Raw genomic sequence first — 22,827 nt, 5'->3', positions numbered from 1 at the left:
AAATTGTTTGCATTCCATGTCCATTAATGTGCAATTATTCCCCTAGGAGCAAGGCTGACTAAACAGTTCTTGTGTTGTATTTAAGGATATGTTGGCGGGGGGACGACTTCAAGCTCATCAGTTTTTAAAAGCTGCATTAATAGTTCACACTTAACATGTAATAGTGTATTGTGTATTTCACAGGTGCTTCATTTTGAATCCTCCTGTTTATGTGGGAGCTCTTATTTCAGTGCTATCAAATGTATAGCTTTATTACACAAAATAAAAGCCCCAGTAAAATAGGTTCATCTCCATTTCTCACCCATCTTATCCTCTGAAATCAATTTTTAGAATTGAGGAAACTACTTTAGACATTCTCAGTACCCAGTTGCTGGGTGACAACAAATATGTGCTCCTGAGAGCTTGAGAGTTGCACACAATTAAACATGAGAAATGTTAAACTCTTAACTCTGAACCAGGCATTTAAATAACTTGCCTGCTGGCCTTTTAATTTACTGCAAAGCCCTATTTTTAAAACTAAACAAGACAGTTTCACTACCAAGTGAGTTAGCTTTCAACGCATAGTACTTTTCTCTCCCGATAAATGCTATACAATTAAAATCTTGGATGCAGCCCATGTTAAAGGCATGGTGGTTAAGTGTCATCTCATAAAGTGATCTGTTTGTTATACTTAGTAAGAACATTAGCTATATAGGCATCCCTCTTTTTCTTTTGTTTTTACATGGTAGATGAATGACATTCTGGGTTTAAAGAATCTGTAAAAATAGGGAATGAGCTTTACACTTTAAACCAGCAGCCCAGCTCTTCTCCATTGGGGCAGGGGGGACTAGATACATACCTAATTGCAGTATCCAGAGATGTAATTTAAAAGCTATGTGACACATTAAGACAAGACTTACTGTGGCATAAGATTTATGTGAACTAGAACCACTCACATTACAGGTTCTTTAAGTGTCAGTGCACTTCGCCTGTTATGTCTGTCGGGGAATATGCAACTGAGGATATACATTGTAGATGTGGTAGTTGGTTCTGGTCCACAAAAGGTTACATCACAGGAGTTCCAGTTGGTTTGTGGTCAGCAGTTAACATGTTTATTGTGTGGTAAAGCTGGCCAATTTTAAAACAGGCCTGATCTTCTGACTGACTGAATAAAAATAATACAGTCAAACCTCGATTGTCGAACGTAATCCGTTCTGGAAGCCTGTTTGGCTTTCGAAATGTTCAACAATCTAGGTGTGGCTTCCGATTGGTTGCAATAGCTTCCTGCACTCAAGCGGAAGCCACGTTGGACGTTTGGCTTCCAAAAAATGTTCAAAAACTGGAGCATTTACTTCCAGGTTTTTGACATTTAGGAGCCAAAATGTACGATAACGGAGGCATTCGGGAACTGAGGTTTGACTGTACACAGAATCACCAGCTCTCAAGTATTATTTGCTTTTCTCCTTACATGATTTGGCACGGCTTTCTCAAGAGCTCAAGGACTCGGGTGGTGCTGTTGCCTAAACCACTGAGCCTAGGGCTTGCCGATCAGAAGGTCGGTGGTTCGAATCCCCGTGACGGGTGAGCTCCTGTTGCTCGGTCCCAGCTCCTGCCAACCTAGCAGTTCAAAAGCACGCCCAAAAGTGCAAGTAGATAAATAGGTACCACTCCAGCGGGAAGGTAAATGGCATTTCTGTGCGCTGCTCTGGTTTCGCCAGAAGCAGCTTAGTCATGCTGGCCACATGATCTGGAAAAACTGTTTGCGGACAAACGTCTGCTCCCTTGGGCAGTAAAGCGAGATGAGCGCCACAACCCCAGAGTCATTCGCGACTGGACTTAACTGTCAGGGGTCCTTTACCTTTTTTACCTTCTCAAGAGCATGTAACCTACTAGAGTGGTCTTCAACTTTCATGCATACATCAGTTGAATTAGATGTAGAAGGGTCATCCATGTAGGTGACAGTAGCGTTACTCAGGTTATTTCAGACTCATTCTCTCCCCATTCTAATCGTAAAAAGATCAAGAAGCAGTTGGGCCCTGCTAAGCAGACAGCTTAAAAAACCTGAGCCATAACTGTCAAGACAAGATTGGTTCAGTGAATATGGGGTCTGACTCTAGAAATCAAAGGCAATTAAATATTCCCTGGAGTGAACAAAAAGGGGTTTTATTTAACTTTAAAGATGAGCTTGTAATCTCCCATTGCTCTAGGCAAGTTGATACTGTACTATGTCAAGTTGCCTTCTGGTTATTTGACAGGCTTCATGAGAATCGTAAGGATGCTGTTCTGTTAACAACTCTGTTGTGCAGCTGAAGCCCCCAAGCACCGAGGGACACCATGCTTTTTGTGAAAACTACCATAACCCCATAATATCATTGATGTGTGTGCCAGTTGCCATATATAAACCTGTTGCCTCTACAGCCTACTTTACTCAGCGTGCATGAAAGCTGATGAAACAAATTGAGAGTGGGCCCATCAGGCAGTAGAGGTACTGACTACACAATGTCCAGCAAACCCCTACAATCAAGGAAGCTAATTCTTGATTGGCGTTCTGTATTAATATTGTCAAGACGTAATAGCCTCCCTAGGCCTGCCCAGGCTTTGCAGCAGAGCATGAAGAGGACACTTTGCCCTTACATTCACCAGCATGGATGCAATCCAAACTACCCAGAAATAATACTGCAAAGCTATTGTCCTATGAAGACAAATGGTTGACAACCACTTACCCAGTAGAGGTGGAGGCAGTGCTACATAAAACATTGAATACAGCACAAATGTTTCTTCGTACTCTACAGCAGCATTTTTGAAACTAAAAGTGCCCACTTGCAAGATCTTCCATATGCACACCCAAGCAAAAACTCACTGGGTATGCATGTTAGGCCCTACACTTTGCTGCCGCTTTACCTCCAAAAGGAGTTGTGATCCCAAAACTCTGATGTAGCAGTTGTTAGGCCTGTTTTTTTATCACTTAAAGCGTGCCTAAAGCGTATTAAGCACTGTACACAGATTAAAAATGTATATATTCCAGCCCACACGTTTAGAATCCTAAAGAAGGTATACAAAAGGAAAAATGGGTTTGGAGGGAAGAGGACATTTGTTGGCATCTGTCTCATGAGACAGGAGTGTGCTTCCAGGGGTGAAGTCAAACCGCTTTTTTAGCAGCACCAAAGTGACCTCCCTAGGGTACAAGCCCGGGCAGCATGTATGGAGGTACTGGGCTGCCCAGATGGTAAGACCTACATCTCAGCCTTGCTGAGGTGGTCCAAAGGAAAGCAGAACAATATGTTTGATACCAGCTTGGCTGCAGGAGTTGCCAGAAGCAGACATACAAGAAGCCAACCATCTAAGGGACTACACTCTGGATTTGGGTAAGGTTTACGCCTCAGCAGTTTCTCCCAAGGATATCCCACAAGGCAGTGGAGGTATAGGATCAGTTTTCCTTCTAGATGGGCTACCTTCCCAGGGTAAAGAACCTCACCTGTTCCTCACTTCCTTCTACAGCGTGTGCTGAAACCACCTCCTTGACCACAGAACCCACTATTGGTCACGTCCGCTCAATCCACCAGAGCCTATCTTTCCATGCAGAGGAAGTCCTTAACTCACAAAGGGTCTGAGACCCATCCGCTACCCTCACCTGATTTAGCCAGCCAGTCAAAGCTGTTCCTGGGGTATGGCCGCTGTTGTTACTAGGCACCACAGGTGAGAGATGAGTGCAGGGTGAGGACCAAAGGGGGAGAAACTGCCCCAGAGGTACTGAAGGTTTAAAAGGTAAAGGATCCCTGGACAGTTCAGTCAAAGGCGACTGGGGTGCGGCACTCGTCTCACTTCAGGCCAAGGGAGCTGGCATTTGTCCACAGTCATGTGGCCCAGCATGACTGAATCACTTCTGACACAACGGAACATTGACGGAAACCAGAGCACACAGGAATGTCATTTACCTTCCTGCCACAGCGATATCTATTTATCTACTTGCACTGGTGTGCTTTCAAACTGCTAGGTGGGCAGAAGTTGGGACAGAGCAATGGAAGCTCACCCCGTCATGCAGATTCGAACTGCTGACCTTCCGATCAGCAAGCCCAAGAGGCTCAGTAGTTTAGACCTCAGCGCCACCTGCGTCCCAGAGGTACTGCCCCTCCCCTAACATCCCATGCACCTCAGGGAAGAGGAAAACAATGAACATAGGCATCAGTTCCTAAAGTTACACCCTTCTGTCTACTTTGGCATTCACAGGTGAGTCTTGTTGTTTATGCAGCCAAAACAGAATCATCTATGGAGTGAAATACCAAGAGGCTTGGGGAACACCAAGGTTGCCAAAGCAGAAAAAGGGGGAGAGATAAAAGGAGAAGAGACTGCAGAAACAGCTAAGTGAGAACTGGGCATGCTTGGTGGTCATAAAATGCTGACTTGGATGGGACAAGGGGCAGGGGAACAATTTACTGAAAGAAAGTATGAATGGCTAACTGGAACACTAAAAGCAGCACTGAACACTGCTAGATTTTCAGGTCCCATTTGTAAGCTTCATAATCAGTTGCAGAATTCCAAAAACCATCTACTTCTATCATGGGTTCTATCATTTCACTGTTGCAGTGAAATAGATGGGCCACAATTAATTTCCAGAGCTTACGTGGCTGGTACATCCCCAATATTTTCAGAAGCTCACATTTTTAGCTGTCTTCCTATCCTGATCTAATACGTGGATTCAGCAACATGCAAGATCTTCAGCATCTACTGTATATATTGGGCAGCTTTTTTAGAGCACCTTGCTGTTCCTGTTCTTCTTGGAGATCAGGGGTGAGAACCCTTTCTGATGGGCCAGAGAGCTTTATCTCCCCCCACCCACGTAGGCGGGACCACACCTACGTCAATCATCGGTGGTTATCATGCTGAAAGGTGTTGCCCTGAGCACCTGTCTGAGTTTGAGGACAAGAATTTATTTTGATTACTGGAACTGAACTGAGCTCACAGTCCTTCCACACAAAGTTCAATTCCTAATCATCCCAACCATGCTTCATTTCAGCTGACATAATTTGAAGGGGGAAAGGGTGGGGTGAGCGCACATCCTAATCTATCTTCTGCCTACCTCTGCAATAAGTGTACCATTATCACCTGCAATTTCTCTACCTTTTTGCAAAGTGTGGAAATGCTATGTGCAATGTGCAGTGCTAGTTGGGTGACTATTTGCATGCACTAGAATGCTAGCAGCACATAGATTTCATGTTCACACAGCGCACTCTTGTGGTGTTTCATGAGTCTGGCAGCTGTAGTCTGGCAGTCACTCCTAGAGTGACTTGAGCTCACTGTAGCAGAAAAAGAGACTTACCAACTCTGTAATTTAATAGCCAAGGAGGAGTCTCTGCCTAGAGAGTGCTGGGACCAAAACCAACCTTGGAAGAATTGCCCAGTACAGTAGTACAGTGGTACCTCAGGTTACAGACGCTTCAGGTTACAGACTGCTAACCCAGAAACAGTACCTTGGGTTAAGAACTTTGCTTCAGGATGAGAACAGAAATCGCGCAGCGGCAGCGCGAGGCCCCATTAGCTAAAGTGGTACCTCAGGTTAAAAGCAGTTTCAGGTTAAGAACGGACCTCCGGAATGAATTAAGTTCTTAACCCGAGGCACCACTGCACCACAGGTTACAAACTTAATTCATTCCAGAGGTCCTTTCTTAACCTGAAGTAGCACTTTAGCTAATAGGGCCTCCCACTGCCACTGCGCTGCCGGCGTGGGATTTCTGTTCTCCGGGGGCAAAGTTCTTAACCCAAGGTACTACTTCCAGGTTAGCAGAGTGTTTGTAGCCCAAGTTGAATCACATAGGTTTCATGACTAATCAGTCACACATAAAAAGAGGAATTAGCCGAAACATTGTGTAGCTCAAAGCCATACTTAGAAAAGAGACTGCAGAAATTTTGGGAATGTGGCAGCAGTTAGCAAGTTAGCAGAGAACTACAGGGGATGCTTTGCATGCACAAGGTCCCTGGTTAAATCTCTACAATCTCCAAGTAGAGCTAGGAAAGAACCCTGTCTGAAATCCTGCAGAGCGTGTGTTAAGTCATTATAGACCATACTTGTTCCCATAGTGAACTGCAATATATATACTGTATACTGGTATATATTAAATGAAAATATGTTGTGGAATATTGACCCAAGCAAGTATGAATGCAACATAATGTACTTCTGAATATGGAGGAAAAAGTTTTGGACTGGATGGATTTCCTAGAAACAGCTGTAACCCTTTAAGAGAAAATCTGCTTTATTATGGTTTTTCCAGGAGTAAACTGGGCTGGTGGGAATAAAGGAATATTTCATCAGTAGCTCACCTCCCGTACAACACCCCACATATAGAAGCCAACTAGAGTGAATCTTTTACAAGTGCTCCTCTCCTGGGGCTGCCCAGTTCTTCTCCTCCATAGTATCTGGCAGCAGTGATGTAAGCTGCCCCTGGGGCTGTGCCAGGCCAGACACATTTTGGTGCTAATGGTCCTGTGCCACATCTAGACTAGTTTTGTTTGATGGTCACTGTGTGGAGCTACTTGGAAGCCTCTGAGCTGGTCATCTTCTGCAGCAGTGTCTTGCCTTGCGGACATCAACCTAAAGTTTCCCACATGACAAGGCTTGAGTTGCAGTCGCCTTTTTCCAATTTGAGGGCTCTTCTTCCACTGAGCTACCAGATGGGAGCCAGGGTTAGCTCTGTGAGATGTCCCACTTGTCCTTGGGTCTTTGCCCCTCTCCTTTGCTTAACAGTTGATTCTCTCATGCAAGAAGCAAGGTGCCTCACTTGTTTGGAGTCTTCTGGTCTGGTGACACTATGACAGCTCTATTCCACACAGTGGTATTCAAACCTTCTCCAATGCTACTTGTGGGTTGTCTGTGCATGCTTCCTCCCAAACATGTAGCGTAATTTTAAGAAAACCTTTGTCCTACACAAGCCACAGGTGATAGCACTGAACCTCTTGACAATTTGCAATTTAGCATTTTCACTTTGCAGCCTCCTTTTGTTCTAAGCGATTTCAGAAGCTGATTTTGGTTGAAAAACAAGGCGTTAAATACAATGCATACAAACTTTGTTAACACACATGTAAAGAAAAAATAAAAATAAAAATCAGGTAACCATGTTGGTTCATTAGTGGTGGTGGGGAATACCAAAAAGCAATAGCAGTGTCACACTTTCAATAGGGCTGCAATCCTATTCAAATTTACAAGGGAATAAATATAGCCTGTTGAACAAAGTACTGACTTTTGAATAAGTATGCAGAGGATGGCGTTGCTCATTATCTGCAAAGTGTCTCTTGCAGTCCCTCTTAAGATCCTTACAAAATGCAGAGTTGGTCTTTTCTATTTGTCTAACAAACAAATAAAGGGATGATATTGAGAGGGGGAGAGCCATGTATGACACCTTGTGCTCCTTTGGAGAAAAGGTGAGCCATTAATGCAACAGTCAATAGACCAGAGCTTTCCAAACTGTGTTTCGCGACACATTAGTGTATCTGCTGTAGTGTGTAGGTGTGTCGCATGAATGCTCCCCACATTCCTCCCGGGGCTGGAAATGGGTTACTTTAACCTCCAACTTGCTAGTAAAACTGATTTACTGTGTTGCAAAATTATGCATGTCTAAGAAGTATATCACCAACATGAAAAGTTTGGAAAGCTCTGCAGTAGATAAACACTTTCTTTGGGATGTTACAGTAAATCCAGTTAGCCTTAATTTTTTTAATGCAATATTATTTTATTTAAATATCCTTTTCTGTTATCTAGACAAGGGTCAAAATAAATGAAATATTTCTGATTAATAAGTAGCTAGAGGCAATGAGCACTTAGTTATTAGTCTTGTGATTTCAGTCTATATATATAAAACTGAAAATATAGTCCAATTGTTTCTTGGTTTAAAAAGTATTGTTTATTATTTGTGGAGGGGGGGGGCTCAGCTCTGACTCATCCATGGTTCCAAGACCGTGTCTGCTCAGTGGGCAGATCCAATCTTTCCGCAGCATAAAATGTATTTTTAAAAAATGTTTTGAACAAGAAGAGGGGAGGGGGAGGTTTCTTTAAAAAGTAATAAAATAAAATAGTGGAAGCTTAAGCTGCCTGGGAAATACGTGCAATCTACTCTCTTGGCCCTAACAGAGCGTTTGGAGCCAAGAACCAACTTCAGCATCATAACACAATCCCCTTGGGCTGTGAAAGATGTCTTTCACAAGCTCACTCGGGATGAATGGGAAATGCACAGAAACACGACGAGGCGCATCGCATCTTCCATTCATCTTTCGGAGCCTGCGCAGAAGAACTTCGTTGAGCCTTCCTCTCTCCTCGCCAACGATGCCTCTAACTTTGGCTCCGCTTCCGAGCACCTTGTGGCTAATCCCGACAGACATGAATAACGGGAAGGAGATGGTCCGTGCAGCAGACGTCGCCACGAACATCTTTAAAGGTGGGCGGAAACGCGCCGCCGCGTTACTTTTATTTACCCAGCTAAGAAATTCAGGGGAAGCGTCTCCCCCACCGAGGGGTAGTTGTGACAGAGGGGCTTCACAGCAGACAGGACTGCTGAGCCTTCTGCAAAGGGGAAATGGAAACTCCAGTCTGCCCATTCTAGCCACGGATCGCCAATACTGACCAGCAGCAGCTCTCCAGGGTTTTTCACGCAGATCACTTTCCCTGCCCTACCCGGACATTGAACCTGGGGCCTTTTGCTAGCAAAGCAGATGCCCTCCCCCCTCACTGAACTAGAGCCCCTCTCCCCTACACGTGGCCATCATCGTGCTTCTTCTGCCACTGCTCATTCACAGACTGGATAGCCAGGCGCCACCGCCGTCTTGAGGGGGGTGGGGGTGGGCATCTTCTTCACAACGCTGCTCTTATTTCCCCAGCTGACGCCCTTGTATCTCGGTCAGGATACTTTCAGTCGCGCCACCATCCTGAGCGCATCTTCCAATGGAAGTCAACAGAAACTGCTCCCGAGTAAACGCCGCATGGGATCGAGACGGTAGTGTTTAAGCAGGCTCTCAAAATCGCACTGACTCCGGTTTCACTGCAGCCCAAACACCTTCGATCTAATAAATCGTCCCAGTCTTCCCTCCAAAGAGCGAGCGGGGCTTTGAACGCGGAGCTGGGAATCCCCGGACCTGGACGGGGCCGTGTGAATCCGGATGTGGGCGAGCAGGAGGTAGAGCGCGGCTTGCCCGCAGGACAGCGATCCTTCGCCTTTTCTGATAGGCTATAATCGCCGACAGAGACAGAGACACACAGACAGAGAGCGCGCGAGAGAAATCTCACTCAAACCCAGCGGAGAAACGTGGGCTACGGGGAAAGTCGCGCTCGCTTTCAGAATCCTGTCCAAGCAGAGAAAGTAAACAAGGATTTTCCTTGCCCTCCAGGGGCATTCAGACTTAATAAACACACCCGCACGTAAACATGACCCGCTTGTCCTATGATTGGGTAAAACTAAGTCGCCCTGCGCTCATGCGCACCCAGCGAGCGCGCAGGCAAAAAAAGTTGCCAGTTGTTTTAGATCACCATCATTACTATCATCATCACCATCATCATCTGGGGCTCTTTTACGATCTGGCTCATGAATGACCTGAAAAAGCATCGCTTCTTCTTGCAACTCCAGCGCCCCCGCCGCTGCCGGGAAGAGGGTTTGTCTGGGACCGCCGGCCTCGGCGTGGGCCAGGACATCTTCTTGCTGCCGCCTCCGTCCGCCGAGAGGCGCGCCGAGTCTCCAGGCGGGAGCGAAGGCTTAGCCCGCTCGGCTCCGGGGCTGCATCCCCGCGCCGCACGTGGCCACGTGCTCCGGGCGAAGAGGAGAGGAGCGAGGGGGCGGCGCTTGCTTGGCACTCGGCTCGGCTCGCCCAGCGCGCCGCTCCATCCATCTCTCGGCGGGCGCCCGGGCCAGGTCTGCACCAGACGCGCTGCCTCCTGCCGGTCCCGGGAGTGGGAGACGCGGGCCCCAGCGACCCGGAGCTCGGAGGAAGGTCCGCGTGGGGCTGGGCTGGGCTGGGCTCCGCCCGCCGCCCGCGCGTTCTCTCGCTCGCTGCCCGCCCGGCTGCGGGGCGCTGTTGAGAGCGGCTGGAGGAGCGCGCTGGGCCGGGCCGGCTGGCGGGGAGGTAGTGGCTTGGGTGGCTCCGCTAGGTAGGTGGGCGGCCGGCGAGCAGGAGGGGGCGGCCGCGGCGGCGGCCTCGGCTTCGCTCGGTCCCTCCCCCCGTCCCGAAGAGGCGGACGATGAACAAGCTCTACATCGGCAACCTGAGCCCGGCCGTGACTGCCGAGGAGCTCCGGCAGCTCTTCGGCGACAGGAAGCTGCCCCTCACCGGGCAGGTCCTGCTCAAGTCCGGCTACGCCTTCGTGGACTACCCGGACCAGAACTGGGCCATCCGCGCCATCGAGACCCTCTCCGGTAAGCCTGCAGGCGCGGCGCTCCGCGTTGGTCAGGGGGGCGTGCGCGGAGACCGCTTACTTTGCTCCCCCCACTACCCTCGGCTGCCGTCCCTTCCTTCCCCCGGGTTGGTCGAGGCCCCTCGGAGCCCGCGAGGCAGCTTGCGCGGCCAGGGGAATCCCCGCTCGGGCGGGAGTCGGTGGCGGCGAAGGGGCTCCCCGCTTGACCCAGACCACCTCCGGCGATCGGGGGTCCCTGCCGACCGACGGGGTTCTCTCTTCCCCTCGGAGGGCGATGCTTCCTTGGGAGCCTGCGAGCCGGTCCCCGCGCCCCGTGCGCCCCTTCCCGTTCGCCCCGCGCGCGCGCTGCGCTCCGGCGAGCGGCCCGGCGGGCGAGGGAGGGATTTTTCGCTGATTTTTTTCTCCGATTTTATTGAGCGGCTCCCGGGCGCTGGGGACGGCTCCCTCCAGCTGTCGTGGCACCCACTAGATCTCGGGCACCTTTCTACGAGGTGCCCTGTCCCAACTCGACGGGGACCCGGAGCAAAGAGCTCGAGACGTGCCTGGGGGCCCGAGCGTCGCGCAGCCCTGGGGCCGGCAGCTGCGCCGCGAGTGAGCCGAGCCAAGGCCGGAGCAGCCGGAGGGGGGGATTGGCCCAGCCCCGGGAGGGAGCCCGGCCACCGGGATTCAGTGGGCCGGGCTGGAAGCCGCCGGGAAAGGCCGGCCGGAGAGCAGCGCGCAGTCCGGATGGCCCTTCGCTGATGCGCGCGGCTGGGCCGTTTCTTGGGTGGAATCGGGGGGCAGGAAGATCAGACAGGGCGAGCTCACCCACGCAAGAGCCCTTCGGCGTGGGGATGAGCTCCTCGGTAGTTCGCGGGGCATTCATACGAACAGTGTGGGGTAGAAGGCTTCGAGCTGAGGGGGCGGTACTGGAGCCGGACGCGCAGTATTCTCCCGCCTCGGAGTGCGTGTTCATGTGAACGCTCCCAACTTTCAGATCAAAAGGACTGAGCCAAGGAATAGGTCAAAAGGATGGTTTCACAGGCAGAGGGAGGGGTAATTCCTTTGGGCAAAAGGAGTCTGTGCACACCCCCCCCCCCGAATATAGACACTTCCCTCACAAAGTGCTTAAAATCCTTTCAGAGCTGGAACTTACTTTCAAGGAGTTCTCACCCCAAAAGTTCCCCACAATCCTCGCTCTGCCTTGGACTGTGGCGAATCAAGAAGTGTGCCACCCTCCCTCAGCTCTAGTCGAGTTTCGATTCTGAGCACCACAACGCTTCCACATTTCTTTTTCTTTTCCCCACTTTTAAGGTAAAGCGGAGTTGCATGGCAAAGTCATGGAAGTGGATTATTCTGTCCCTAAAAAATTAAGGTAAGTACTTTCATGTTCTTTTGTTTACTACAGTCGATTTACTCATATGACCCAGAAGCAGAGCGAGGTTGCGTCACTTAAGTTTAGGCTGTGGTGCGGTATGTTGTTTAGTAGCTAGCTGCATGTTTGCCTCTCTCTCTTTTTGGTGCTTTTGAGTTGTTTTCATTCTTGAAACCATCAAGTGTTTCCTCCGGTATGGATTCGGTTGTGAAGAATTGTTTTCAATTCAGCAACTTGATAATTTCTTTCAAATGTCATGATGCCTTAACAAAAGGCTTCCTGTGACGTCTTGAGAATCCATTTATAGTGCAATCCTGCACACAACTGCCTGGAAGTAAAACCCTAGTTGATGGGGGTTTTGGGGGGGGGGCAGGGAGGTTTGCATTAAAGTAAACATGCCTAGGACTGCAGCCATTATGCTGGCTAACATTTTTAGCAATTCATTTAGCGTTCCTATTTTGACCAGCCAAAAGTTAACTGAAAATGAGCAAGCCCATGGCATGCCCTGTGACTCTTGGTTTGTATTCAGAGCTAAAGAAGTGTTAAAAGCTACTCCTTAACTTTCTAGCTTCACCTACCTCACACTCCAGAGATGGGAGATCTTTGTTGCCAAAGGACCTTACCACGCAACCTGTGTGACCTGTACTCCTTTGGAGTAGTTCGGGCTTTTTATGGATCCAAGTGTGATTTTATGTTGTTGTTGTTTAGTCGTCTTAGTCGTGTTCGACTCTCTGTGACCCCATGAACCAGAGCATGCCTTGGAAACTCTCACTTTCTTCTAAAAGCTTCTCCTTTTTTATGTCCATGGAGTTTTCTTGGCAAAATACTGGAGTGGATTGCCAGTTCCTTCTCCAGGTGGATCACATTTAGTCTAAACTCTCAGCTATGACCTGTCCATCTTGGGTGGCCCTGAACGGCATGGCTCATAGCCTCTTGGAGTTAATCAGGCCCCTTCGCAGACAAGGCAGTAATCCATGAAGGTGTGTGATTTTATATGGGGTGTTAATATTGCCTTCTGATTTAGTCTTTGTTCTGATTGCTGTGTAGTATTTCCTCATCTGAGGGTTTTCTCTTACCATGCAAAGCACATTTAAAAAGTTGTGGTATTTTAGGTTATTATAATGTATAAAGTATGGTGCTCCTGATCTGTAGAATTCCAATTTGCTTTATGAATATTGCTGCATAAGCAACTGTTCTTTTACCACTGCAGCTGTCTAACACATAAGCACATAAGTTCTGCTGCGGACTGTTTCCAAATCTCTGACATAATGGGTGAAGGCTTGTGCTTGTGGCCTTTCTCTTTTTTCCTTTCCTTTCCTCTCCTGCAAGTGTCATTCTTCATCACAAGCAATGTAGCAAGCCTTTGTAGTACACGGGAAAATTAGTTAAACCAATACCCATTATTGTTGAAGGCTCTGACTTCATACCTGCTTTGCATCAGAGTAGTAAAATTTCCTTTGCATTTGGGAGGGATGCAGTGAACATGCAGTTCCTGAGCGTGTAGAGACATTTATTGACTTCCTGAGTAGTGTGCAAGCTCTAGACATATTTTTGAGGTTCTGTCTAAGAAATAGCTTTGGCATGTTAATTTCTCAAAATGCACAGTTTAGTTTTAGGATTAAAAAACTGAAGTTAAAACTGGTGTTTGAAAAGAAGTACTGTAGGGAATTCCCTATAGATGCCTTTAGTTAAAAGAAACTACTCCAAAGTTTAAAAGAAATAGTGCAGAAATATGAGAAATGTTGTGTTTGAAATATTTGTATAGAATTTTAGTAGTGTGATAATCAAGTGGAGAGAATATTTAATGTGAGAAAACTTATGCAGTCCGGAACTTGTTACTCAGATCATTTGTATGAGTAGCTTCAGAACATGAGAAATGCCTTACCATTAAATGAAATACTATTGTGAGATTACATGTAAGCTGCATTCTTGGTGTTAGTCTGTAGCAGCAAAAACACTGATTTGCAACAGCTGCTTAGAAATTCTAGACTTCATACTGACATTTGTACCCCAGTGTTTTTATTATTTTCCACATAACTAATTGTAACGTCCTAATTTTGTCATGTGCTATATGGAAATAAACTGTTTGATCACAGTGTTGTTGGTAGGTGTTAAATTGGTAACAGTTCTTAGTGTACAGAGTATACTTCTCACTGATAAATCCTCACTCCCAGTCCTTTTTCCCCCCTGGGGGTACGCAGGGGTATGCATACCCCTAAACATTTTGTGAATCTTTGTACTTTTGTCCATTTATTGTATTAATTTTTCCCAATTTGAACTATAAAATGGTGATTTTCTTGAGTCAAAATTAGAGTTCCCCTAAACATTTTTAAAGAAAAAAAGCACTGTTCACTCCTAAAAGTGTTGAATGCTAGATAAAGAAAGCCAAGCTAATGCAATTCTGTGCATGCTCATTCTTACATTTGAGTTGTCTCTCTTCAGTGGAGCTTACTCCCAAATAAGTAGGCACTGGATTAGGAATGCATCAGAAAATTTTGATTATTTTCTTTTTAAATACATACCGGTAAGTGGCAGAAGCTTGTCACTCTGTGGTCAGTTCCAAATATTTGCTATACCAGCAAGTAAACAAGTTTAGGATTGGATATTCTGATTGCTATTTGCAGAACATGATTTCAGGTAGTTAGACTGGTGCAAATATTTAGTGTCATATGATTAGCAGCTTTTCACCCAATTAGTTCTGTTTTTCTAACACAACACTTGTTTTAACTTTTTACTATGCAAAAAAAAAAAAAGGCACGAGAATGGCAAATTCTTTGATATTATTAACATTGGGGGGAGTTGAAACAAGGGAGACAAATTAATAAAATTATGTTCTAATACCCTTTCACCTGCCTGTCATGCCTAAGGATTCTGAAGGTTAATTGTCCTATAATTAGTTGTAATCTATTTGGAGAATGGGAGCTATCTATATGTTTCAGTTGGACTATTACAATGCTCCTTACGGTTAAATTCTCAGAAGCTGAATGCACGTCCATCTCCGAATTCAGTCAGATCTAGGTATGCATCAAACAGCTCCAACACAGTTAGCTTTCTAAATGTTTTCATGGGCTTTGTTGGGAAAGTTGGATGTGTGTAGACATGGAGATGGTTCTGGGACAACTTTCCAGATCAGATGTCAAGATATGGTCATCTTTAATTAGAATGCAAAAATGTTTATATTAATAAACAATAAGTGCCTTTCACACCATGGTAAGTTAAACACAGCTTGAGGATTTTCTTTTTTTTAAAAAATGGTTAGATTTTGTAACGAGGAGTCATTTTTTGCTATTGTTTGGTGGGATTCATGGTCAGGTTTGGACTGAATGTTTAAATTCACAAGTGTGTGTATTTACCTGTCTGATCAAAATATAACTTGTTAAGGAAACCTGCTTTCTATGATACCTCAAGCTACTCTCGATGCCATGTTTTAAACTTAAATTAATTTCTGCTCAAATCCATTTGGATTTAAGCCTACTATCTTAAACTTTTTAAAATGTCTGTTCCATCCAGATCAGTAAAAAAATAACACCCAAGAGCCAAAGTGTACTCTGACCCACAAAAGCTTATGTCACAATAAATATGTCCATTTGTAAAGTGCCACATTTTGGTATGTGTGTGTATTTTGTAGCAGATTAGGTCTCTACAGTTAAAGCCAGTGAGGCGTATTTCCAGTTAAACATGCTTAGGATTTGCAAGAGAGAGTAGGCTGCAGATATGGTGTATTTAAGTGGGTTATATAGCTTTGCCTTGGTGTATAGAAGCGCCTCATTCTTTCCACTCTTGCAGTAGAAAACAAAGTTTTCAGAAAGTAGCAAGAATGTGAGGATTCAATCTGGATTTGCTAATCTGCATTGTGTTCTGGGGCCTCTCTCTCTTCTCTTTATTTCTTAGTGAGCAAGCAAGCTAGGACTCTCAGGCAGAGGTAGCTTTGAAAATGGTGTCTGCCATATGACAATTCTGGGGGCGTGGGGCCAGAGGCTGACAAAAGGTTCTGAATATATTTCATGAATTCAATATTGCCAGTTTTCAGTGCTTGGGGTGCAAATGTTTTAGGGAAGTGCCCTGTTCATGTTGTTGTTTTCTGCTTCTATTGTTTTGTGCAGAAATGGTAAATAAAATAATTCTCCTCAAAATGTGTTTTAAATCCAGATGTTTTACAGAACATTTAATTTGATGAAAAAATAATCCAGTTTGTTTAAGGAACTTTTATGAATTAGAAGCTTTCTAAGTATAATTATTATTGGAATGGAAAAATTTACACAAGTGTTTTACATTAAGCACTGATTTTGATTTAGTTGCACACCCTGAATGGAAAGTTTGCAGTAATATCATGTTGTGCCTTCCTGTAGAACAGAACTGATAAAGTTTACTTTTATAAACTCGCAGCATATACATGGGGAAATATAGCAGTAATGTAGCAACTGGTGTAAAATGTTCTTGTTCTCCTTTTTTGGGGGAAAAAGTTAATTTGTGGGCTAAAATATTTAATATTAAGAACATAAAAAGTGAATTTGCAGTATCTAAATAAAAAGACATAAAATGTAAGTGAATGGAAGATTTGAAAATGCCTTGATAAATTTTAGTTTGCAGCTATTTTGCATTAAGAGATTAAAAGAAGTTAGTAACATGATTATTTTAAAATTGGTTAATCTTTTTTTGGTCCCTTTGAAGAGTCACCCAAAAGTTATGTGTTCTTGTACTTAAAGGAAATTTCTGTTGGAAATGAAGTGTATGAATCCTGAAAATCTCTCATGTATTTGTAACAGTTCCTCATGGGATGAAGGCTCCTGTGATCCTGTTTTAAAAACTATTGTGTATAGAAACAGTTAGCTTTCTCATCTTCCTAAAACATCAGAAACTGAGCTTGATTTTGCTAATGTATGGTGGTCTTGTGGTGCTCTTTTACAAATCTATTTTACAATTTATTTGAAAACTCTTGTTTTCAAATAAATCACATAGAAAAGTGTCAGTAAATATTTGTTAATTACAGCTGTGTAATTGAGTTGTTCCTAAAGCAAACCAGATCTATGGTTTCAATGAGTGTTATCGAGACAGAGACAGAGGAGAGAGACTTCTGTTTAATTATAACATGCTGAATCACCTACCGTTCCCATCCGACAAAACAATTTTTTAGACTATAAAATTGGTTCCCCAGGAGTGACTGGAGTGTCTGGCCTGGATTATGTTGTTTCTGTGAGTCATTTCTGTGGTAGTTAACTGGATGTAAAGAAACACAAAAGTTAGAGGGATGAGGGAGTTGTGGGGAATTTGAGAATTCTGTGAATAGAAGTCAACCATGAATATTCTAGTGGAGGGATATTAAGGGTTACTAGAGAGACAATCCATATTTTTAAATGTTCTATCCTTGAATGTGATTTTGTGATACAAAGGATCTGCTTATGCTTGAAATAGTGCCGGTGCTGTAAACCAAAATACCTGTCCTTGGTCCAGGATAGTAGCAAGAGAATCTGATCTATGGCTAGTGACACTCAATTTAGTTATTTCCTTAGTGGCACAAATGAAAATCAGTGATGCAGTGGAGATAAGCAAATGGTCTCAACATGGTTAAAGCCCTATCCTGAAGTTTGTTTTTCTAAGTTCTAGCCCCATTATTTTTTGACCCAGCTTCTCTACAGTGGGAATTTTGGAAAGGTGTGCGTGCGTAACCATTTGTCACCCTATGTTTAAAAAACTTAACTGATAAAATGTGCTGAATAAAATCTTGCCACTGAGAGTGCTGGGGTGCGGGGAGTATAGTTGATTGGGTTAGGATTGCTGAATATATTGATGTGGATGTATCATTTTCATGTTAGTTATGAGGGACACCATTTGTATACATTTAAAAGCATATATACGTGCAGAACTTGATACTGTGGAGTTAGTGTTAGTCACATGTATAAACTCAGCACATATTATCACGTCTTTGACTATTGAACTGATTAATAAAGCTGTAAATCCCTGTATGGGCCAAAGGGGTGGTTTTAAGAAATGTTAAAAGGTACTATAGTAGTTGGAAAGATTGTCAACTCTCACACTGGATTTGCTGGTGCAAGTTTTATTTAACACCGTCTACGCAGTGTTCGAAACTCCCATTGTTCTAGGCACATTTTGTGACAGGGAATTTCATTAGCACGAGCAGTTTCTGAGCTCTGGGTGCAGTAGTATATCTAAGGTTTCAGATTAAAACTGCAGAGTGGAAGGAAAGGAGGACCTTTTTTGCCTCCCCGCTTCCAGCTACTCTCTGAAGTCTGGAGAAGAGACCCTCTTAAGAATATTAGGGTGGGTAGGGAAAAGGACTAGACCATGTGAAAAATTAACATAATATTTTAGCTGCAGTTCATTCATTTTCAGCTTTGTCGTCTTGTTATAATGTCTGTGCCTAGACATTCTGTTGTTGTGCCCTTAGCCTAGGTTTAAGGTGCCATTTAGCTCCTAGCTTTCATATCTCGGTTTCTAACATTGCCTCTACGTGCCTTCAAGATTGTGATATAACTTGATGTCATGAATAAGCATTTTTCCTTCTGGGCTAATTTTGTTCAGTATGATTTTAAAGTTGATATGTCCCTGCTTTTGATAATTAACACATTCTAGTTTCCTACATATTAATTTGCATTGATCTGAACATTCATTCATCAGTTGAAAAGGGCAACAATGCTTTTTCTTTACCAGCATAAAGGTACAACCCCTTGGAGAAGATGTTTAGGGTATAGGATAATTGCTTTTGAAAATCTATAACAAATCATAGCATAACCATGATACAGTATACAAAACTGATGTGAAATTAACTTTATAGTGTGTATAATGGGAAGGTGTAATGTAAATTTCTTTCCTGCATTAACTAAAGACTTATGAGAAACTATTCCAGTTCCCTGAATATTTCCATTCTTACCTTATAAGCAACCCCATTCATTTTTCAACACCACAGTTCATTTCTAACCAAATGTAGACTGAACTTGATTTTATAATACCCTTCTGTTAGGAAAGGAGAGATTGGACTGTACTTAATAGTTACGGACTTTTTAAATGAATGCTAAAGCTGTTCATATTGATGGACTCATTCTGTGAGATGTTATGAATAAAATGTTAATCTTTATTCACTTCTGTTTTGGAAATCTCTTTTGTCTGGATTTCTTTAATCCAGTTATCTCCTTCAGCAATGCCTCATGCCCCTATTTGTATCTAGTGCAACTACTCTCCCCCCACAAAAAAAAAGATGTCCAGATTTTGGAGTTTTTTCTTTGATGTCCCAGTCTATTTTGCAGCATTTGAAGCCTGGAAGATCACATAGTAGACTTAAGTGCACAAGTAGTTATACAGTCCCTGTGCAGACCAAATCATAAAGACTTGTAGATACTTTTGTACAATTCATTCTTCCTATTTTTAGGTGTATTCTAAAGTGTTTATCCATGCTAAGCTTTCAAACCTCCTGAAAAATTATGATAACTGGCAGATTAGAACAATTAGATTTTCTTAATTACAGTCTGTAAATACCAGACCAGATAGTAAGGTCTTGCATAACTTCCATAAGATGCCCAGGCTCGGACTTTGGCAGCTCTTTAGGTGAAGGGAAGTATAGGAGAATCACCAGAAATACCTCTCTGTGTGCCTTTGTCTCATCAACTTGACACGCTTCCCCCTTTGCTTATTTGAAGTTGTGCTATGTGACAGTCTGGCTAATTTTTGTACAAAGTATGCGCAAATGAAACAATGAAAAAGAAAGGGCAATGAAAACTGGGAGCATGGAGACTGAGTTAAAGGGTTTGAGGTTTGCCTAAGCACGAAGCCATACATAAGTGACTGTGAACTGCTCTTCTTATTTCAGCACAATGAACTATCTCTAGTGTGAGATTCCTAGCGAAGTTATATCTGCTACTGTATTTGAAGATAAAGACAAAATGTTAACAACCCCCCTCACCCCTTTTGCCCAGGTGAAAATATAGGCGATGGGAGGGAGCAATCTCTTCTTTGTGCATGAGATATTGGTCTTCACAAACTGAGCTGGGAGCAACCAGTACGGTGCCCTTCAGATGTTGCCAGAGCAGCCAGACTACAGATCCCATCATTCCTAACTACTGACCTGAGGCTGATGGGAGTTGGGAGTCCAGTATCTGAAGTACACTGTGTTGGCTACCTCTGAGCAGGAGCACTTCAGACTGTTTCTAGGAGCCTGAGAGAGAATGTGAGAGCAGCAGTGTGTGTTACTATTTGAACCTCTGATTGTGAAAAGAAAAGAAAAGAAAAGGGGGTGGCAATTAGAAATCTTGCAGTGGCCTCTGAGACTCACGCTGAACTAGCACCATTCAGAAAATCTGTAAGTCTCCTTAGCCCCAGCACATGAAAGTTGGCAAATCTGCTCTTATCTGAGGTATTGCCTGTGTGTGTGTGTGTCTCTCTGACACCGTATCTTTTTCATTTGCAGCCTCAGCTGCTGTATTGCTAACTATGGGTGCTTGAATGGCATGATTCAGCCCTGTCCAGAATCATAAGACTGGTTGACTCATGCTATTTTACTGTAATCTGTTTGGGGTACTAATTGTTCACAAATATTGGCGGGGGGAGGGGGAGTCACGGTGCTAACCTTTCCTTTGAAAGAAACTAGCCACAGAGGGTTGTTTTCCCACCAATTGCAAACTGTAGTTCATACAGTTATTTGCCTCCAGAAATTCAGCTGATGGTGCTGATGTTATATCTGGTTTCACCATACTTGATTCATTTCAGATTCCAGTGTGGATCATTCATTCAGCTGTGGTGACTGTCGTGGGGAGTTTTCCAAAGCACCCTTAGTTTCCCATACAGCTCTGGCCAGCAACTAGTCTTACCCTGGATGGATCTGAAAGGGAGACATTGCCCCCCCCATCAAATTGAAAATAGTTTTTTCCCCCCTTGGCTGTTCCATTGTAATTGCATCAAAATGGGGTGATAAAGTTTGCCTGCTCTGAGTGAGAGCTATGGTTCCTGAATTGCCTTTGTTTGCCTACATACTGTTGTGATGTCATTCCACTCCACTCACTATAGAATTCTGCATTGGCTGCAAGAAACATTGCCCCCTCCCTTCAGTAGGCTTTATTTGCCCTTAATGATATCACATAATCAAATATAATGGGCTATATCAGTGGCTTTCAACCACTGGGGTACCTGAATGATGGTCAGGGGTGCTGTGGACAACACTTGCCTCTGTCCCTTTTTCCTTCCCTGCCTCCTCTGATGCCCACTCATGCCTCCCAAAGGCTTGCACAGCTGTTTGTTGCAGCAGCCCTGGCTACAAGCTTCCCAGGCGAATGGTGCCTCTGGGGTTGGCCAGGGAGTGGTTCCCAGGCCTCTGTGGGGCAGTGTGAGGAGGCACCTCTCTTTGGAACAGGGTGGGGTAGCTCAGAGATCAAGGGCGGCAGCTGCGGCTGTCCGGAGGACTCCCAAGGAGACAGGACAGGAGAGGAGGCTGAGGGACCCCTCCACAGGGGAGGGTGTTCAAAAAAGGGTGAGAGGCTGCCAGCTCTGCAGGCAAGGGGTGTCATAGCTGGGCTCCTGAGCCCCACAGGGGTGCCACAGAAAGAACGTAGTTGGTCAAGGGAGCCATGGACCCAGAAAAGTTGAAAACCTCTGGGCTGCATAATATAATTACTTTCACTAAGTGGTTCCCTATTGACCAGATTGCCCATGTGACTAATCAAGAGAGACAACTTGGTAATGAGAATGGATAAAACGGCACTGGAGAAGCAGATAGGTGAGCAGCAAACAGAGTTGGGAAAATGGATAATTTTCTCACAATTCAGTTTTCGGGTTTATGTTTACCGAAAGCTCCACTTTTGACCTAAAACTTGAAATGGGTGAGCATTCAATGCATCCCTAGTTTTATTTAGTTAATTTTTTTGACCGTTCTTCATTCCAAAAGGATCTACCAACAACCATTCTTACTCACAACATCCTTTCCCATATATATCAAGGGCCCTGCTGGCAGATATGGCCGCTGTATTTGAGGAGGGAGGAAAGCATGAAAGCCAGCTATAGCAGGCAGCAGTGCACATGAAGAAAGGAATGATATTTCCCCCATGCTCTGCTGGGTTCCTGTTGCAAAGCTGGCAAAGACCTCTCCCTGAGACCTTGTGAGCTGCTGACAATGACTGAGGAGCAATGACCTGCGTCGGTATAGGACAGGTTTATGTAGGATCACATGAGCTGAAACACAGCTCAGAAAGGCCATTGGGAGTGGCCAAAGAGCTCACTATTTGTGAACCCCTCTTTGTGCCTGGAGAGCAAGAGAGTTTTCAGAGAATTGATGGGGGAGCCTGGCAGAACCATGTATGCATGGTATGTGCTTTCCTCTTTCCTTTTGTTCCGCTGTTGTATCTGGTCAAACTAGTTTTGCAGGCTGCTTGAAGACAAACTGCAAGATCTTTGAACAAGAGATGGTAGTGGGACAGAGAAAAATGAGCATCCCACTCCAAATCATGGTGAAGCTATCATACTTCTCCCTGCTCTTTGAGAAAACTCATCTGTCTCCCCCTCTCTGATACCAAATGTGAGGGGAACAGCTGGATGGGGACAGGTGGCACCCCTTAGGTAGTTTAGGGTGGAGATGGTTGATTACTCGCCTCCTTTCATTGCACCCACAATTGCACACATGATGGAAGAAAGCAGTTGCTGTATTCCAGCATTTCCCAAACTTGGATCGCCAGTTGTTTTTGGACTTCAGTTCCCATCAACCCTGACCACTGGTGCTGCTAGCTAGGGATGGTGGGAGATGTAGTCCAAAAACAGCTGGAGACCCAAGTTTGGGAAACCCTGAGCTAATCCAAAGAGCAGTCTTCCTGATTCAGTACTGTGCTTCAATCTGCAAGAGAGCTGTGCTCCACCTAGTAGTTCCCTACCCTAGTTATTCCTCCATTGCCTACGACTGATCCAGACACACAGGTCCAGCTTGCTTTACTCCAGCTCCCATCAGCCGCAGCCAGCATGGCCAATAGTCAGGAATGGTGGGAGTGTTAGTTAAGCAGCATTTAGAGGGTCACAGGGCCCCCATCACTGCTTTAGTAGGTGAAATGGAAAGCCTTTATATTCACCTTTAATTGGTGGAAATTGTGAATGGTACTTGCTGTTTTAGACAAATGTT

At 44.7% G+C, this 22,827-nt stretch overlaps 1 protein-coding gene across 3 annotated transcripts in view; it reads left to right on the top strand.

The window, feature by feature from the left end:
* The first annotated feature begins 9,819 nt into the window (after window positions 1-9,819).
* IGF2BP2 (insulin like growth factor 2 mRNA binding protein 2) overlaps window positions 9,820-22,827 on the top strand; it is a 59,895-nt gene continuing 46,887 nt past the window's right edge. For 2 of the 3 annotated variants that reach the window (XM_053389777.1, XM_053389775.1), the window contains exons 1-2: window positions 9,820-10,367; window positions 11,660-11,720. In XM_053389777.1, the coding sequence (XP_053245752.1) occupies window positions 10,193-10,367; window positions 11,660-11,720 (236 nt within the window). In that variant the 5' untranslated portion in view covers window positions 9,820-10,192. The remainder of the gene's footprint in view (window positions 10,368-11,659; window positions 11,721-22,827) is intronic. The other variant, XM_053389776.1, reaches the window with a different exon arrangement.

This window comes from Podarcis raffonei, chromosome 5, assembly GCF_027172205.1.
Source record: "Podarcis raffonei isolate rPodRaf1 chromosome 5, rPodRaf1.pri, whole genome shotgun sequence".
Lineage (NCBI taxonomy): Eukaryota > Metazoa > Chordata > Lepidosauria > Squamata > Lacertidae > Podarcis > Podarcis raffonei.
Note: the sequence above shows the minus strand (reverse complement) of the source record. Positions and strands in the feature narration are given on the sequence as shown.